This window comes from Procambarus clarkii, chromosome 78 (assembly GCF_040958095.1).
Source record: "Procambarus clarkii isolate CNS0578487 chromosome 78, FALCON_Pclarkii_2.0, whole genome shotgun sequence".
NCBI lineage: Eukaryota > Metazoa > Arthropoda > Malacostraca > Decapoda > Cambaridae > Procambarus > Procambarus clarkii.
This window is the reverse complement of record NC_091227.1, coordinates 17,604,750-17,621,823: the sequence shown is the minus strand read 5'-3', so window position 1 is coordinate 17,621,823 and position 17,074 is coordinate 17,604,750. Positions and strand designations below refer to the sequence as shown.

The 17,074-nt window shown below is 49.4% G+C and overlaps 2 protein-coding genes across 5 annotated transcripts in view; both read right to left on the bottom strand.

Moving 5' to 3' along the window:
- Nucleotides 1-17,074, bottom strand: part of Ddr (discoidin domain-containing receptor 2) — a 642,292-nt gene that overhangs the window by 608,322 nt on the left and 16,896 nt on the right. The window lies entirely within an intron of this gene.
- On the bottom strand, nt 2,642-3,499 carry LOC123745922 (PGC-1 and ERR-induced regulator in muscle protein 1-like). The gene has a single exon (XM_045727030.2). It carries the CDS (start codon nt 3,497-3,499, stop codon nt 2,642-2,644), a length of 858 nt encoding a protein of 285 aa, XP_045582986.2.

Sequence of the window (17,074 nt, the reverse complement as noted above, 5' to 3'; positions counted from 1 at the left end):
GTGTATTGTATATTCTTGAGTGATGTTCCAGTTAAGGCATGAGCGCTCCAGTATGATACGTGGAGGGAGCGCTCCAGTATGATACGTGGAGGGAGCGCTCCAGTATGATACGCGGAGGGAGCGCTCCAGTATGATACGCGGAGGGAGCGCTCCAGTATGATACGTGGAGGGAGCGCTCCAGTATGATACGCTGGAGGGAGCGCTCCAGTATGATACGTGGAGGGAGCGCTCCAGTATGATACGTGGAGGGAGCGCTCCAGTATGATACGTGGAGGGAGCGCTCCAGTATGATACGTGGAGGGAGCGCTCCAGTATGATACGTGGAGGGAGCGCTCCAGTATGATATGCGGAGGGAGCGCTCCAGTATGATACGCGGAGGGAGCGCTCCAGTATGATACGCGGAGGGAGCGCTCCAGTATGATACGCGGAGGGAGCGCTCCAGTATGATACGCGGAGGGAGCGCTCCAGTATGATACGCGGAGGGAGCGCTCCAGTATGATACGCGGAGGGAGCGCTCCAGTATGATACGCGGAGGGAGCGCTCCAGTATGATACGCGGAGGGAGCGCTCCAGTATGATACGCGGAGGGAGCGCTCCAGTATGATACGCGGAGGGAGCGCTCCAGTATGATACGTGGAGGGAGCGCTCCAGTATGATACGCGGAGGGAGCGCTCCAGTATGATACGTGGAGGGAGCGCTCCAGTATGATACGTGGAGGGAGCGCTCCAGTATGATACGTGGAGGGAGCGCTCCAGTATGATACGTAGAGGGAGCGTTCTACGTATTCCAGTTTAATTTGCACCTATAAAACCTGGATATTTATCGAAACTTTCAATTTTTTATTAAATTTGTAATTTAATGTGATTTGAAGATGCCCACCGACACTGAACACTTCCCCACAACACTATTGACTACATTATCATTTGTAGTAAAAATTAAATCTAAGAAATTTGCATCCCGAGTAGGCTTCGCGGTCTGGGTGTTGGTGGGGAGGTGGGGGGGGGGGGGGGGGTGAAAATCCACCATCTTAGGCTTGGAGGTGGGGTGGGGGGGATAGGGGAGGGGGGAGGGGTAGGCGTGAACATCCGCCATTATCATAGACGTGAAGAAGAAGAGAGAGTGAACAAACACCTTTCACACTCCCAACATCAAATTGCCAAAATTCAAGCAAAACACGACCGTCACACCCTTTCCCTCCCCCTCCCTTCCCTTCCCTCCCAGTCTTCCTGCTTACCTTCCCCTCCACATTTCCTTCCACTTTCCTTTCTGTTTATATCACCCGTACTACCCATCTCCCTCCCTCCTCCACAGTCCCGCCTTGAGACATCACACCATCTGAAGATCAACACAAACTTTCTCCATAGTAACTCACGCCTCTTCCTCTCTCAGCTTACCCACCTCACTCCCTTCAACTATCTCTACGCCCCACTTTTCTCTTCTCTCATTCTCTTCTATCTCTTTTCCTCTCCCTCTCTCGCTCGCGTTCTCTTCCTCGTGATATCCAATATTACCAGGAGACAAACTTTCATCACATGCAAAACACTAATGCAAAATGCTTCGAAATTTTCAGTGTGAACATTGTACTGGAAATGAAAAGTTATCTAAACTGATAATATTTCAAGAAATTAAATAATATGTATAACGATAAACAAAAACTTGAAATGTTTGCCATAGCCAACAGGACCAGACAAAATATACATTTAGGGAATTTATAAATTTAGGAATTTAGGGCCTTGGTCTTCACAGTAACGTGAAGGCCAAGGCCAAAGGGTCATTCAAGCTACATGGAACAACAGTTACAATGATTGAGAAATATAATGAGAGAACAGACGTAAATGAAAATCTGAATCAAAAATTACTCATAATGCCAAATCCAAAAAGATAGTTCTTTAATAATTAACAGTTATCAAAAGGAAGGGACAAGTCAGGAGGGCTACATAAGCACTTCCAGTACACCAGCGTCCCGTTCGCACCATCAGTATCACCATTACGACTATATAGCGCTGGGAAGGGGTCAGGATAAGGATTCAGGATGGGACGGGAAGGAAGGAATGGTGCCCAACCACTTGGACGGTCGGGAATTGAGCGCCGACCTGCATGAAGCGAGACTGTCGCTCTACCGTCCAGTCCACGTAGTTAGACACCTTTCCTTTCCCGTAATTAGGGAAGAGCAAGGAGCCAAGGGGACTGGACCAGTGCAATGTCACAAGTTAACAAGAAAGGTGTTAGGAAATGTGTACTGAATTATCCTGACTCCCAACTCAGAGGACTGAAGTTGCATTCCCAGCGAAGGCAAAGCCTTTTGGGAACGTTACTTTACACCGAATGCATTTGTTCACATTGCAGTAGCAAAGGTACCTTGGAGATACGCGACTGTTGTGAGCTGCATCCTGGTCAAGATCAGTAATCTGACAGAGAGACCTTAATAATTCTACAAGGTTTCCTGTTGCCAACAATGAGGAACCAAACAATTTATATCTAGCAATCAGCACAAATTCTGAAATATAAGATCTCTCGCCTCACGGAACTATTAGAATTCTATAAAGGCCATAACAAAATCCGAGACAACTTAACGTATACACTAGTAATATATCCATATTTCCAGAATGACTTTGACAGTTTTGCAAAATAGATAAGTTACCTCAAATCACGTGGTACTGGAGATAGATAACAAGCATGGACGTGGGACTGGCTTGCCTAGGTCCCACCAAAAGGCTCCGACTGAAGGGTCCGACTGAAGGGCTCGACTGAAGGGTCCGACTGAAGGGTCCGACTGAAGGGCTCGACTGAAGGGTCCGACTGAAGGGTCCGACTGAAGGGTCCGACTGAAGGGTCTGACTGAAGGGTCCGACTGAAGGGTCTGACTGAAGGGTCTGACTGAAGGGTCTGACTGAAGGGTCCGACTGAAGGGTCTGACTGAAGGGTCTGACTGAAGGGTCCGACTGAAGGGTCTGACTGAAGGGTCTGACTGAAGGGTCTGACTGAAGGGTCTGACTGAAGGGTCCGACTGAAGGGTCTGACTGAAGGGTCTGACTGAAGGGTCCGACTGAAGGGTCTGACTGAAGGGTCTGACTGAAGGGTCCGACTGAAGGGTCTGACTGAAGGGTCTGACTGAAGGGTCCGACTGAAGGGTCTGACTGAAGGGTCTGACTGAAGGGTCTGACTGAAGGGTCCGACTGAAGGGTCTGACTGAAGGGTCTGACTGAAGGGTCTGACTGAAGGGTCCGACTGAAGGGTCCGACTGAAGGGTCTGACTGAAGGGCTCCCCTGAAGGGTCCGACTGAAGGGTCCGACTGAAGGGTCTGACTGAAGAGTCCGACTGAAGGGCTCGACTGAAGGGTCCGACTGAAGGGTCTGACTGAAGGGTCTGACTGAAGGGTCCGACTGAAGGGTCTGACTGAAGGGTCCGACTGAAGGGCTCGACTGAAGGGTCCGACTGAAGGGTCCGACTGAAGGGCTCGACTGAAGGGATCGACTGAAGGGCCCAACTGAATGAGCATAACGAGAGAAGCGTCTCGGGGAGCAGTACTCTGTCCCATCATAATAATTCCCCCCTTGTCGGAGGGGGGGGGGCAGAAAGTCAGTACTTAGGCTTATCGAGGTCCCCCTAGGCCAACTTCCTCTGGACACAACCCACAATAGTTGCCTAACTCCCGACACCTTCACCACACAGGAGGAAGTAAGGAACAGGGTAGACATGATAACGACGTACAAGGTTCTCAGGGGAATTAACAAAGCTAACAAGTATATGCAGTGTTCAAAGCGACGAACACTAGAACGAGGAGACAAACGGAAACAGAAATGAGTCATAGATGTCAGAAGGAATGACTTGGGTAATGGTCGTAAATAAAATGCATGGATTAGATGAGAAAGTTCTCGAGGCCAAGTGATGCTCAGTTTATATTTAGAATAAAAAGAGAAACGAATGAGTCTATTTATATACAAGAATGAATGAATTTATATACAAGAAAGTACATTGGGTTTGTGAGAATACATAGCAGAGTGTTTACAATCTTGTAAAGCCACTAGTACGGTAGTACGGTAGTTAAGTACGGTAGTTGTAGTATATTTTCTACCGTGAATGTAATTCACGGTAGAAAATCGGGGCTACAGAACAGACGCTCGACCCTGTAAGGCCATTCAGGTGAGCACACACACACACACACACACACACACACACACACAGGATCGACAGGGACGGAGGTCCAACTGCCATAATTAAGGAGTTGGTGCCTCAGTTGAGTGCCGCGGGGGGGGCCGTGACGAGCTGGTGGCTCCTCCCCGCCTCTTGACTCGCGCCGACACGGTGCTCCTCTACCCTACATAAACTTCCCGCCTTGGCAAGCTGCCCTTGACGAAGGCCTGGCCCACCTCCACCCCCTCGGACCTTCCTGGAGGAGCCAGTCTTCACTACAGGTGCGTCACTGCTTGATGGAGAGTATCCATAGCTTACTGCGAGGGACCACCCGCTATGGGGAATCCAATGCCCTCTATGGGGGCTCTAACATTCGCTCAAGGGGGTATCCTCAGCTGCTAAGTGAGCCATGATTCCTGTTAGGAGGTAACTTTCGACGGATCTAACCTATGGCACTATGAGGGAAGGAACTCTGGCTCTCCTTGGCAACCATTCACGTCTATGGAATGTGACGGTTCCAGTGTCTCTGGAGGATCCCTCGTCTCGTTAGTCTTCGCTACTTCTTTAGAAAGGTTCCCAGAGCACTAAGATGGTTTAAATTAGTTGAGAAATGATCCTTACCCACGAGGACATTGTGTTCTGGGGGCTCGCTGGCCAGGCTCTACGGAATTTATGACCGTAGGTATACGGTCCTACGTATTTATGGTCCAAAGGTATACGTTCTACGTAGTACATATACGGTATACGTAGGTATACGGTCCTAGGTATTTATGACCAAACCGCTATTCTTAGGTTTCTATTTAACGTTTGAGTTAGATACACAAATCTCAGCGTAACTTCCAGATGCAGAAAATAACTCAGAATAACGTGGGTGAAACATCCAACCCCACACACACACGAGTGACGATATTTCGGTCCGGCCATCTCCCTCATCTTTCTTCCCTGCCACCACTTTGTCCTCCCCCACTCTGCTTCACATACACGTGGCTGGCCACATGCCATCTCTCCTCCTCTACACTAGTTAATTATTACGAAAAATTGCCCTGAAAAAGACGGAAGCATCTGAATATCAAAGGTTAGTTTCTCATTTCCTGCCCCTCCCTCTTCCTCCCTTCATCCCTCCCCTCGTTCTCAACCCTGTCTTGATTTCTACCCTCTTATCATTTTCTCTACATACGTCATCCCTTCCATTTACCTATCTAAGTCCTCTCCCTGCCTCCTGTTCTTCCTTCCCTCTCTCCCCTCTTCCAGACAACTATCCCTCCCCTCGTTCTCAACCCTGTCCTGATTTCTATCCTCTCTCTCTACATACGTCCTCCCTTCCATTTACCTATCTCACTCCTCCCCCTGCCTCCTGTTCTTCCTTCCCTCTCTCCCCTCTTCCAGACAACTTTCCCCCTCACCTTCCCTTCCCAAGCCCCCCTTCCCCCCGCCTAACCCCTCCTCCCCCAAACAAAATTCCCTCCCTGTTCGTCAAACATTTCCAAAGGCTATTTCCGCTCTCGTAAACTCACTCTTCCCGCTCGGCCAATTTTTAAGATAAAATGTTTGCCCCTATCCTGTACCCTCCCGCATGCCCTGCCCCCTCCCCTGCTCTCGTCCTATCAAACCCCACTCGGCGCAACAACCAGCCGTCAATCCCTGGCCTACCTGTCCACTGCTGTTAAAGACTGTCTGGGCCATTCAGGCCCACACGGGGCTGTTGCTGTTTTGTTTTAGACCTGAATGCTCACGCCTCCAAACACGAGCCCGGCTTTTGTTGGCAGATTTTTTTGTTTTCTTTTAACTTTGTCTTTTTTTGTGTGTGTGTGTATCCCCCTGGCCTTCGTTTTATTTATATTTGATTTTTGAATGCATACCAGTCCTCCGTTTTCTGTCGCGTAAGTACACAAAGAGAGTTTTCTACAGCACTCAGGCGCTTGTCGCATATTTATGAGGCTAAAGTAACGTGTTTCCAAATATATCTGGCCTGTGTTGCCTGCTTTTACTGTTCATTTCCTGGCATTTGTAGTCTGACACAAAGCTCATTACCATCCATGCCGGACTGTCTCGGCAACTGTTACTGCCTCGGCTCTTTCATTTATAATTTGGTGTTAATGTGTTTTCTTTTAATCTAAAGCATTTTCAAATTGCGTACTCACCTGTTTGTGACTGTAAGGACGAGCTTTAGCCTTTGGACCCCGCCTTTCTAGTCGCTGGTTGTATTATGTAATGATTCCTGCCATATCCCCCTAATGTATGTGTGTTTTAAATTATGACTTCTACGACCTGCTGTAGTTCATTTAATTTTCCCACTGCTCTTCAATAAAAAGAAAACTTATTAACATGCGACACATAACATGATAACTTATAAATGTCGGAAAATCCGACACCATTTAATATCATACAGATAATAGCTGTATTACCAACAAGTTACCCATAGAAAACGTAACTTGTAGTGGAATTACCGTCTAAAGAAAACGGGATATCATCACCACATACCATTATAATTCACCAGCTATTCTGCTGGGAATTATTCTTAAATACATTAGTCTTTGGACTTTACCATCATAAAAACATCTTATATAAATTAACTTAATTATCAATATTAAAGTAGAGTAAATGTGACCCTTCTATCACTTTCTGAAATGTGGACAATGTAAGCCAGGCGTCAGAGGGAGGAAGGAGGGCAGCCATTGTTTTGTTTATATTGAGACCAGAGGCTCACACGGGAGCAAATTCGGCTCCTGTTAAATTTACTTGGACGTAGTGTTATGGAACCCAAAGGTGTACCATTGTCAACACGCTGTCTACAAATACAAGTTAAGTGTCTATCCGAAACCCGTTTATCATTCATTTATGGCCATTAATGTCAGGATATAGGGTTAGCCGGTTAGAACGCGAAATCGCCTCATACTAAAGGTCAAGACGAGGATGCAAGATTATGTGCACCAGTTACTGGGTGATAGAAGCTACCTCAAAGAGGATAATTTGGTGTCTACACTCTAGTTATACCTGGTGGACTAACCTGCTGTACTATAAGAGAAGGAACCTCATCAATGTATGTAGCTATTACTGTAGTTTGATTGGCTGCATATATATTAATTTAATAAACCCCCCCTAATGTGTAGAGGATCGATTTGTGAGATTATGAGATTATTGCAGAAATACAGTCCACTTATCATTATACAAATTGCTATCGAAGTATATAAATTAACGTAAATATGAATTCATATAAATTAAATAAATATAAATCTCACAGGTCGGTTCCCACAATAAACATGATAAAATAACATCCATGTCCTCTTGTTCAACTGATATACATTGTTACTATTTCCTCTTTTTCCACTTAAATCCTAAGAATTGTGTATGTCTCTATCATGTCTCCTCTCTCCGCTCCCCTTTTTTTCAAGCTACGTTAGATCTACTCCTTACAGTCTTTCTTCACAACTCATCTGGCTGTTTCAACGAGCCTCGTTGAAACATCTGATTTTTTTTTTATGTTTCTGTATTTATTGAGATAGGGAGTTCTGCCATGGCGCGGCATACTCTTTAACTGGTCTCACGTAGGTGGGATGCCGAGATCTAAATGCCGCCTAATTTATGTTTCTGAACGATGTTCTGATTTGCTAGTATAAAGTATGCTGTTGATATCCTGTTTATATGTGCCTCCGGAGTCAGGATTTGTGTTATGTCCATTATGTTATAATATATCCTTTGTGTTATGTCCAGGTCATTTAGTCGTTACAGGGAGGTAGTTTCCCTCATTGTGTGAACAGGTGCCAGGAGACCCTTTTGGTCTCCTGGCCCTTGTTCCCATTCTATACACTTGGTGGTGTTTAGCAGCCGTTTCCCGCCCCAACTGCAGTTTGTCAAAGACATCTTTGAGTATTTTACAATCATCATCTGCCTAGACTCTTATCAATATTTCATCGACACATATAATTCAACTGCTATGGTTAGGTCATTAACATAGATGAGAAATACCATGGGTCCCAGTGTGCGCGTGTGTGTGTGTGTGCGTGTGTGTGTACTCACCTAGTTGTGTTGGCGGGGGTTGAGCACTGGCTCTTTGGTCCCGCATCTCAACCGTCAATCAACTGATGTACAGAGTCCTGAGCCTACTGGGCTCTGTCATATACTCTGTCATGTGTGTGCGTATGTGTGTGTGTGTTCACCTACTTTTATTCCCCTATTGATGCCTGCAGGATCGAGCTGTTAGCTCTTGCACCCCGTGTGCACGCGCGCGCGTGCGTACCTGTCCTCCACTCTCACCCCTCCCGTCACTCTACCTGTCCTTCGCCGTCACACCAACCTTCAAACACCTTACTCCTCCAGGACACACTGCCACGCTAAAACACTCCCCAGGGTGTCCCAAGCTACACGTTAATGCTACCAGTCATAACACACGCCCCCGTCCACCCAGCAGCAACTCGGGGGGACCTGGTTGCAAACCGGTGGGCGTGCCACGTTCCAGGTGGCTGACCCTGGAAAACCTAGTGGGATAAGGCTCCCCATGGGCTATGGCAAGAGAAAACCCTCGGCCTGGTGTTGAACTACTTCGCTATGTTTACACGCAGTTACTGGTGATCCAAAAGCCCGAGTGGGTACAATATCCAAGAACAATGATAAATCAATGTTGAATCAACGTCATCAACATTGAATGCATTGGTGATGATACCTGGATGATATCGATTCCATTCACAAACTTTACGCAAGTCGTGATAGCACCGTCTGCAATGTTGCGCCTCATATCGCAACGCCTATAAGTCTATGTGGTGATAATATCAGGTTATTGTTTCTCGTGCAGCTCCATGGATTTTAGGGGATGATTGCCACCATTCCAGAGAACAAAGTTGTCTATAATTTACACTGTAAATTATTTTTACATAAAGGATAACACACAGCGTGTATAAAAACATTATGGAGCACACTGACTGAAAAAATATCCGCTCCTTTAATAAAATAATAATATCCCTGCATGCTGTTATCACATATTAGATTCCGGCCCGGGCCATGGGCCACCACACAGGCCAGGCCGCATTTGAGTTGATTTATTTATTATTAAATAAACTCCACAAATGCGCACTACAACATTCCATCACTTATGGCAAATTCCATTATTTGGAAATTCATTTACAAAATTTAAGATGAAATCGCGAACACGCGTCATGGAAAGACTTCTTGAGGTTATCTTCAGATGATTTCGGGGCTTTAGTGTCCCCGCGGCCCGGTCCTCGACCAGGCCTCCACCCCCAGGAAGCCAGTGACAGCTGACTAACACCCAGGTACCTAATTTACTGCTAGGTAACAGGGGCATAGGGTGAAAGAAACTCTGCCCATTGTTTCTCTCCGGCGCCTGGGATCGAACCCGGGACCACAGGATCACAAGTCCCGCGTGCTGTCCGCTCGGCCGACCGGCTCCCATGAAGACTGCCTCGGTTCTTGCAAGATCCGCTTATGTCAGTGACGAAAAACTTAAAAAGACTTAGTGTAATTTACTTTGTCAACCATAGTCACGAGACCAGGGCTCGATACAACTGATACCAAGTATCCAATATGCAAGATTATACAAGACAGACAACCACTCCATTAACTGTAATGTTGCACAAATCGCTACAAGGCAAACTACCTGACTAATGACGGCAGCAAAGGTTACTCCAATATATACAAAAGAAGGCAGGGCATCACTGAATTATAATACTCCTGTTAGTACAGCATCAGTGTTATGTTATAGTATGAAAACCACTCTTCGGGTTAAAAAATCCTGAAGATATTCATTCATTACGAGAGATGTACTAAAATAACCATATACTAAATTATAGACATCGAAAATCTCAATGATATGAACACCAGGTATTACCTTAAAAGTACTCAATAAAGGAGTATTTAAGGAGACCGTACATGGGACCGGTTTACTGATGGGAAACAGCTAGTACCCTTAAATGGTGAACGATTAGTGTCTGTAGGCAACTAGTAGAGTTCCTCAAGGTTCACTCCTTGTTCTCTTCATAATCTAGGCATCCTACATGATCTAGAATCAGGACCAATGGGAGACAGGCCATCCAAGATTGTTTTATTTAGCTCAATTCATTTATTATGTACCCGTTACCAATCCCATGAGCGACAGTTGAGACAAGTGCAGAGGCACATAAGAGGCACAAGAACTGACCTTCAAGTTACTTAGCTAAGCAAATTACAATCTTGATAATCTAGTTACAAAAATTCTTGTTTGAGGAACTGTTCACTTGAGACAGTTAAGCAAGTCCCAGCTGTATCTGGGTACAAGTGACAGGATGAACAACCCAGCGGGTTTTCTTCCTATTGGGGAGTGTTGTATATGCTGCTATGACGGTATGTCTACTCACAAGATGAGTGGCGCTGCCCAATAACCTCGCCCCTAGTTATACTCAAGCTTCAGTTAGGGTAACGAACTTGTGCATCGTACAGTCTGTAGTAGCTGTTCAAGAAGAAGCTTGAGATCACACTAACAGTTTCTCACAGGCTTGGCTGTCGTGCAAGAACATTTGGTTCATTGTGGCTCCATCACATGCACCAGGGAGGATACCCACTTGATCGCTCACCACCCAGGCTCTTCCCTTCTTTCTTTCCTCAGACACACGTGTTGCCTCACGCTCTTTAATGATCTCCATCTGTGTTATCACACCAGCCAGTGTAACCTACCCCCCTCCCCCTCCCTCTCTCTCTCTCTCTCTCTCTCTCTCTCTCTCTCTCTCTCTCTCTCTCTCCCTCTCTCCCTCTCTCTCTCTCTCACTCTCTCACTCTCTCACTCTCTCACTCTCTCACTCTCTCTCTCGCTCGTTCCTTTATTATTCTAATAACCTTGCATCAAAAACTATGTTAGATCAGAATTAATAATGTTTCTCATGTGTAAATAACATAATTTTTTTAATGTTGCTTTTATGATCATTTGGCAAGTTTATTAAAAATTTCCACGAATGAAGGACATTGTGTAATTATTGTCATTTGTCTGTGTGTGTGTGTGTGTGTGTGTGTGTGTGTGTGTGTGTGTGTGTGTGTGTGTGTGTGTGTATACTCACCTAGTTGTGCTTCTGGGGGCTGAGCTCTGGCTCTTTGGTCCCGCCTCTCAACCGTCAATCAACTGGTGTACAGGTTCCTGAGCCTACTGGGCTCTATCATATCTACACTTGAAACTGTGTATGGAGTCAGCCTCCACCACATCACTGCCTAATGCATTCCATTTGTTAAGTACTCTGACACAGAACAAAATTGTTTCTAACGTCTCTGTGGCTCATCTGGGTTCTAAATTTCAACTTGTGCCCCCTTGTTCGTGTCCCACCCATGCAGAAGTGTTTGTCTTTGTCCACCCTATCAATTCACCTGAGAATCTTGTATGTGGTGATCATGTCCCCGCTAACTCTTCTGTCTTCCAGCGACGTGAGGTTTAATTCCCGTAGTGTCTCCTCGTAGCTCATACCCCTCAGTTAGGGTACTAGTTAGGTAGTACCAGCACTACTTCACGACCATATGATACCAGCAGCACTACCATACGACCATATGATACCAGCAGCACTACCACATGGAACCAAAGACAGTTGGCGTCACTGTAAACCTGATCCCAGGAACAACTTGGCTCTCAAGCGGGCGCTACGTGTCAAGAGCCTGTAAATGAACAAAGACGCCCACGGTACTCTGTAAATAATTTACACCGGTCATGTTATGCTACGTTTACACGCGAGGCCACAGGTGCCACTGGCCACTCCACCGTCACAGGTGCCACCGGCGACCACCAACCAGAAGTAGTCCCGGTAAGAGACCGGGCAACAGGAACATTGATCCCAGGAACCAACAACAGGTAGAATAGGTAGGTAGGTAGGCTGCTCCACCGCCGGTGGGGGGGAGGAGTGGGCCACCTCAACCCCGAGGTGTGGGGGGGGGGGACCTCCACCTGGCCTTACCTTGGGGTGCTTCCGGGGCTTAGTGTCCCCGCGGCCCGGTCGTCGACCAGGCCTCCTGGTTGCTGGACTGATCAAGCCACTCCAAACCATAACGCCATTGGGAAAAAAATACTCACTACTGATACGAAATGTCCTACTGAAAGTCTCTCTCTCTCCATTCATTTTTAATTAAAGTTTTCCATCCACTCTTCATTGGTGGTGGCGAGGCTGTGAGTGGTATCGGGGGAGCGATCTTGGCGGAGTGGCCGCCACTCAGCCCTACCACCACCACCAGTATTACACATATATATACAACTGACAATGTGCATGTTGTGTGATGTAACCAACCCACTGCTAGGATCACCACTACTAGGACCACCACTACACCTGGACGTCTCCAGACCTGGACGTCTCTACACCTGGACGTCTCCACACCTGGACGTCACCAGACCTGGACGTCTCTACACCTGGACGTCTCCACACCTGGACGTCACCAGACCTGGACGTCTCTACACCTGGACGTCTCCACACCTGGACGTCTCTACATCTGGACGTCTCCAGACCTGGACGTCTCCAGACCTGGACGTCTCCACACCTGGACGTTTCCACACCTGGACGTCTCTACATCTGGACGTCTCCAGACCTGGACGTCTCCACACCTGGACGTCTCCACACCTGGACGTCTCCAGACCTGGACGTCTCAAGACCTGGACGTCTCCACACCTGGACGTCTCCACACCTGGACGTCTCCACACCTGGACGTCTCCACACCTGGACGTCTCCACACCTGGACGTCTCCACACATAGACGTCTCCACACCTGGACGTCTCCTGGACGTCTCCACACCTGGACGTCTCCACACCTGGACGTCTCCACACCTAGACGTCTCCACACCTGGACGTCTCCACACCTAGACGTCAGTATAAGATAATGAGGACGAGAAAGGGAGAGAGGGGTAAGTCCACTACGGGCTCACCATAGCCCGTGCTACTTGCCCCGCTCCTGTGCCAGGTAAGTCCACTACGAGCTCACCATAGCCCGTGCTACTTGCCCCGCTCCTGTGCCAGGTAAGTCCACTACGGGCTCACCATAGCCCGTGCTACTTGCCCCGCTCCTGTGCCAGGTAAGTCCACTACGGGCTCACCATAGCCCGTGCTACTTGCCCCGCTCCTGTGCCAGGTAAGTCCACTACAGGCTCACCATAGCCCGTGCTACTTGCCCCGCTCCTGTGCCAGGTAAGTCCACTACAGGCTCGCCATACCCCGTGCTACTTGGAACTTGTTCCGAGTAGCTGAATCTATAACAACAACAGGGAGAGAGGAGACCAGAAGGCAGCTACACCATGCAGGGAAGGTAGCTGCAGGAATCAGAAAGAGAGAAGGATCTGGGAGTGGATATAATTCCGACACTCACCCCGAAGGCACACAAACGGGATATCATCGTCAGCATATGAGACGCTATCAAATATAAAAACATCGTTTAGGATCTGAATCAGGACTTTGAAAGCAATTTACTCAGCACTTGTTCGACCAATATTGGAATACACATCACCGGTATGGAATTACCACTTTGTGAAACAAAGCCAAAGTTGAAAAATTGCAGAGGTTTGCAACAAGATCAGTGCCAGAGATAAGAAGGCTAAGCTACGAAGGTATCTTGAGATGATTTCGGGGCTTTAGTGTCCCCGCGGCCCGGTCCTCGACCAGGCCTCCACCCTCAGGAAGCAGCCCGTGACAGCTGACTAACACCCAGGTACCTATTTTACTGCTAGGTAACAGGGGCAATGGTTGAAAGAAACTCTGCCCATTGTTTCTCGCCGGCGCCTGGGATCGAACTCGGGACCACAGGATCACAAGTCCAGCGTGCTGTCCGATCGGCCGACCGGCTCCATTAGGTAGGCTAATGGAACTAGATGTCACCATCCTAGAGGATAGAAGAAACAACGGGGATATGACTACAGCTTACAAGATACTGAGGCGAATAGATAAGGTGGACCACATCTTATCGCAACACAACTCATCAGCCCGTCTCCACACCTGTTCTCGCAACACACCTGCCCGTCACCACACCTGCTATGGTGTACAACATGGTGGAATACTTAGGCTTATGAAAAGGCTTATTGTGAGAAAGTCACGTTGCAACAACATGCGACACTACGGACAATATGCAATTAGTCAAAAATTAGAGTGATTAGTCAAACAGCAACGAAATTAATGGAAGTTTAGAAATGGGATTGACTCAGGTGCCTGTTGGTGGTGAGAAGTGGCATCAAGGCACAGCTGGGAGCCCTCAATACGGGGTCGAGGCAGAGTCGAGGCAATCCCCCACATACCAAGGGGGTAAAGTGACTGCTTTTCCTACTTAAGTTACCAAAATATACTTAAGAGGTGGAAGGGAAGAATTAATGGTGCATGGGGTGTAAGTTAATGGGTTCTTTTTCAGTGTATTTTCTAACACAAACGTGGCCATACATTTACAATGGTAGCCAGCAGACATTCCTTTTCCTCTGTCCTCCATGGACCGGTGTTGAGATCTGTCATACATCATACAGTGAAGCGAGTTATTGTGTTATACATCATACAGTGAAGCGAGTTATTGTGTTATACATCATACAGTGAAGCGAGTTATTGTGTTATACATCATACAGTGAAGCGAGTTATTGCACACTCAACCACAGGTGATTGTAGTGTATTTACAATGCTTACCAGCAGAAATGACACGCAAGACGTACATTTACGTCTGTTCTACATGGATGTGGTTCGAGGCGTGTTCTTTTATATATATTGGTTAACTGTTACAGTTGGTTACATTGTACGGTTAGTGGGTGTTGGGGAGTGTGGGGTGGGGGGAGTATTGACAGTGGTAGTGGGTGATGGGGAGTGTGGGGTGGGGGGAGTATTGACAGTGGGGTAGTGGGTGTTGGGGAGTGTGGGGTGGTGGGTGTTGGGGAGTGTGGGGTAGTGGGTGTTGGGGAGTGTGGGGTGGGGGAGTATTGACAGTGGGGGTAGTGGGTGTTGGGGAGTGTGGGGTGGTGGGTGTTGGGGAGTGTGGGGTGGTGGGTGTTGGGGAGTGTGGGGTAGTGGGTGTTGGGGAGTGTGGGGTGGTGGGTGTTGGGGAGCGTGGGGTAGTGGGTGTTGGGGAGTGTGGGGTGGTGGGTGTTGGGGAGTGTGGGGTAGTGGGTGTTGGGGAGTGTGGGGTGGTGGGTGTTGGGGAGTGTGGGGTGGGGGGAGTTGGGGAGTGTGGGGTGGTGGGTGTTGGGGAGTGTGGGGTGGTGGGTGTTGGGGAGCGTGGGGTGGTGGGTGTTGGGGAGCGTGGGGTGGTGGGTGTTGGGGAGTGTGGGGGTGGTGGGTGTTGGGGAGTGTGGGGTGGGGGGAGTTGGGGAGTGTGGGGGTGGTGGGTGTTGGGGAGTGTGGGGTGGGGGGAGTTGGGGAGTGTGGGGTGGTGGGTGTTGGGGAGTGTGGGGTAGTGGGTGTTGGGGAGTGTGGGGTAGTGGGTGTTGGGGAGTGTGGGGTGGTGGGTGTTGGGGAGTGTGGGGTAGTGGGTGTTGGGGAGTGTGGGGTAGTGGGTGTTGGGGAGTGTGGGGTGGTGGGTGTTGGGGAGTGTGGGGTAGTGGGTGTTGGGGAGTGTGGGGTAGTGGGTGTTGGGGAGTGTGGGGTAGTGGGTGTTGGGGAGTGTGGGGTGGTGGGTGTTGGGGAGTGTGGGGTGGTGGGTGTTGGGGAGTGTGGGGTAGTGGGTGTTGGGGAGTGTGGGGTGGTGGGTGTTGGGGAGTGTGGGGTAGTGGGTGTTGGGGAGTGTGGGGTGGTGGGTGTTGGGGAGTGTGGGGTAGTGGGTGTTGGGGAGTGTGGGGTAGTGGGTGTTGGGGAGTGTGGGGTGGTGGGTGTTGGGGAGTGTGGGGTGGTGGGTGTTGGGGAGTGTGGGGTAGTGGGTGTTGGGGAGTGTGGGGTGGTGGGTGTTGGGGAGTGTGGGGTAGTGGGTGTTGGGGAGTGTGGGGTAGTGGGTGTTGGGGAGTGTGGGGTGGTGGGTGTTGGGGAGTGTGGGGTGGTGGGTGTTGGGGAGTGTGGGGTGGTGGGTGTTGGGGAGTGTGGGGTGGTGGGTGTTGGGGAGTGTGGGGTGGTGGGTGTTGGGGAGTGTGGGGTGGTGGGTGTTGGGGAGTGTGGGGTGGTGGGTGTTGGGGAGTGTGGGGTAGTGGGTGTTGGGGAGTGTGGGGTGGTGGGTGTTGGGGAGTGTGGGGTGGTGGGTGTTGGGGAGTGTGGGGTAGTGGGTGTTGGGGAGTGTGGGGTGGTGGGTGTTGGGGAGTGTGGGGTGGTGGGTGTTGGGGAGTGTGGGGTGGTGGGTGTTGGGGAGTGTGGGGTGGTGGGTGTTGGGGAGTGTGGGGTGGTGGGTGTTGGGGAGTGTGGGGTGGTGGGAGTATTGGCAGTGGTAGTGGGTGTTGGGGAGTGTGGGGTAGTGGGTGTTGGGGAGTGGGGGGTGGTGGAGTATTGACAGTGGTAGTGGGTGTTGGGGAGTGTGGGGTGGTGGGAGTATTGACAGTGGTAGTGGGTGTTGGGGAGTGTGGGGTGGTGGGTGTTGGGGAGTGTGGGGTAGTGGGTGTTGGGGAGTGGGGGTGGGGGGAGTATTGACAGTGGGGGTAGTGGGTGTTGGGGAGTGTGGGGTAGTGGGTGTTGGGGAGTGTGGGGTAGTGGGTGTTGGGGAGTGTGGGGTAGTGGGTGTTGGGGAGTGTGGGGTGGGGGGAGTATTGACAGTGGGGGTAGTGGGTGTTGGGGAGTGTGGGGTGGGGGGAGTATTGACAGTGGTAGTGGGTGTTGGGGAGTGTGGGGTGGGGGAGTATTGACAGTGGGGTAGTGGGTGTTGGGGAGTGTGGGGTGGGGGGAGTATTGACAGTGGTAGTGGGTGTTGGGGAGTGTGGGGTGGGGGGAGTATTGACAGTGGTAGTGGGTGTTGGGGAGTGTGGGGTGGGGGGAGTATTGACAGTGGGGTAGTGGGTGTTGGGGAGTGTGGGGTGGGGGAGTATTGGCAGTGGGGGTAGTGGGTGGTGGGGAGTG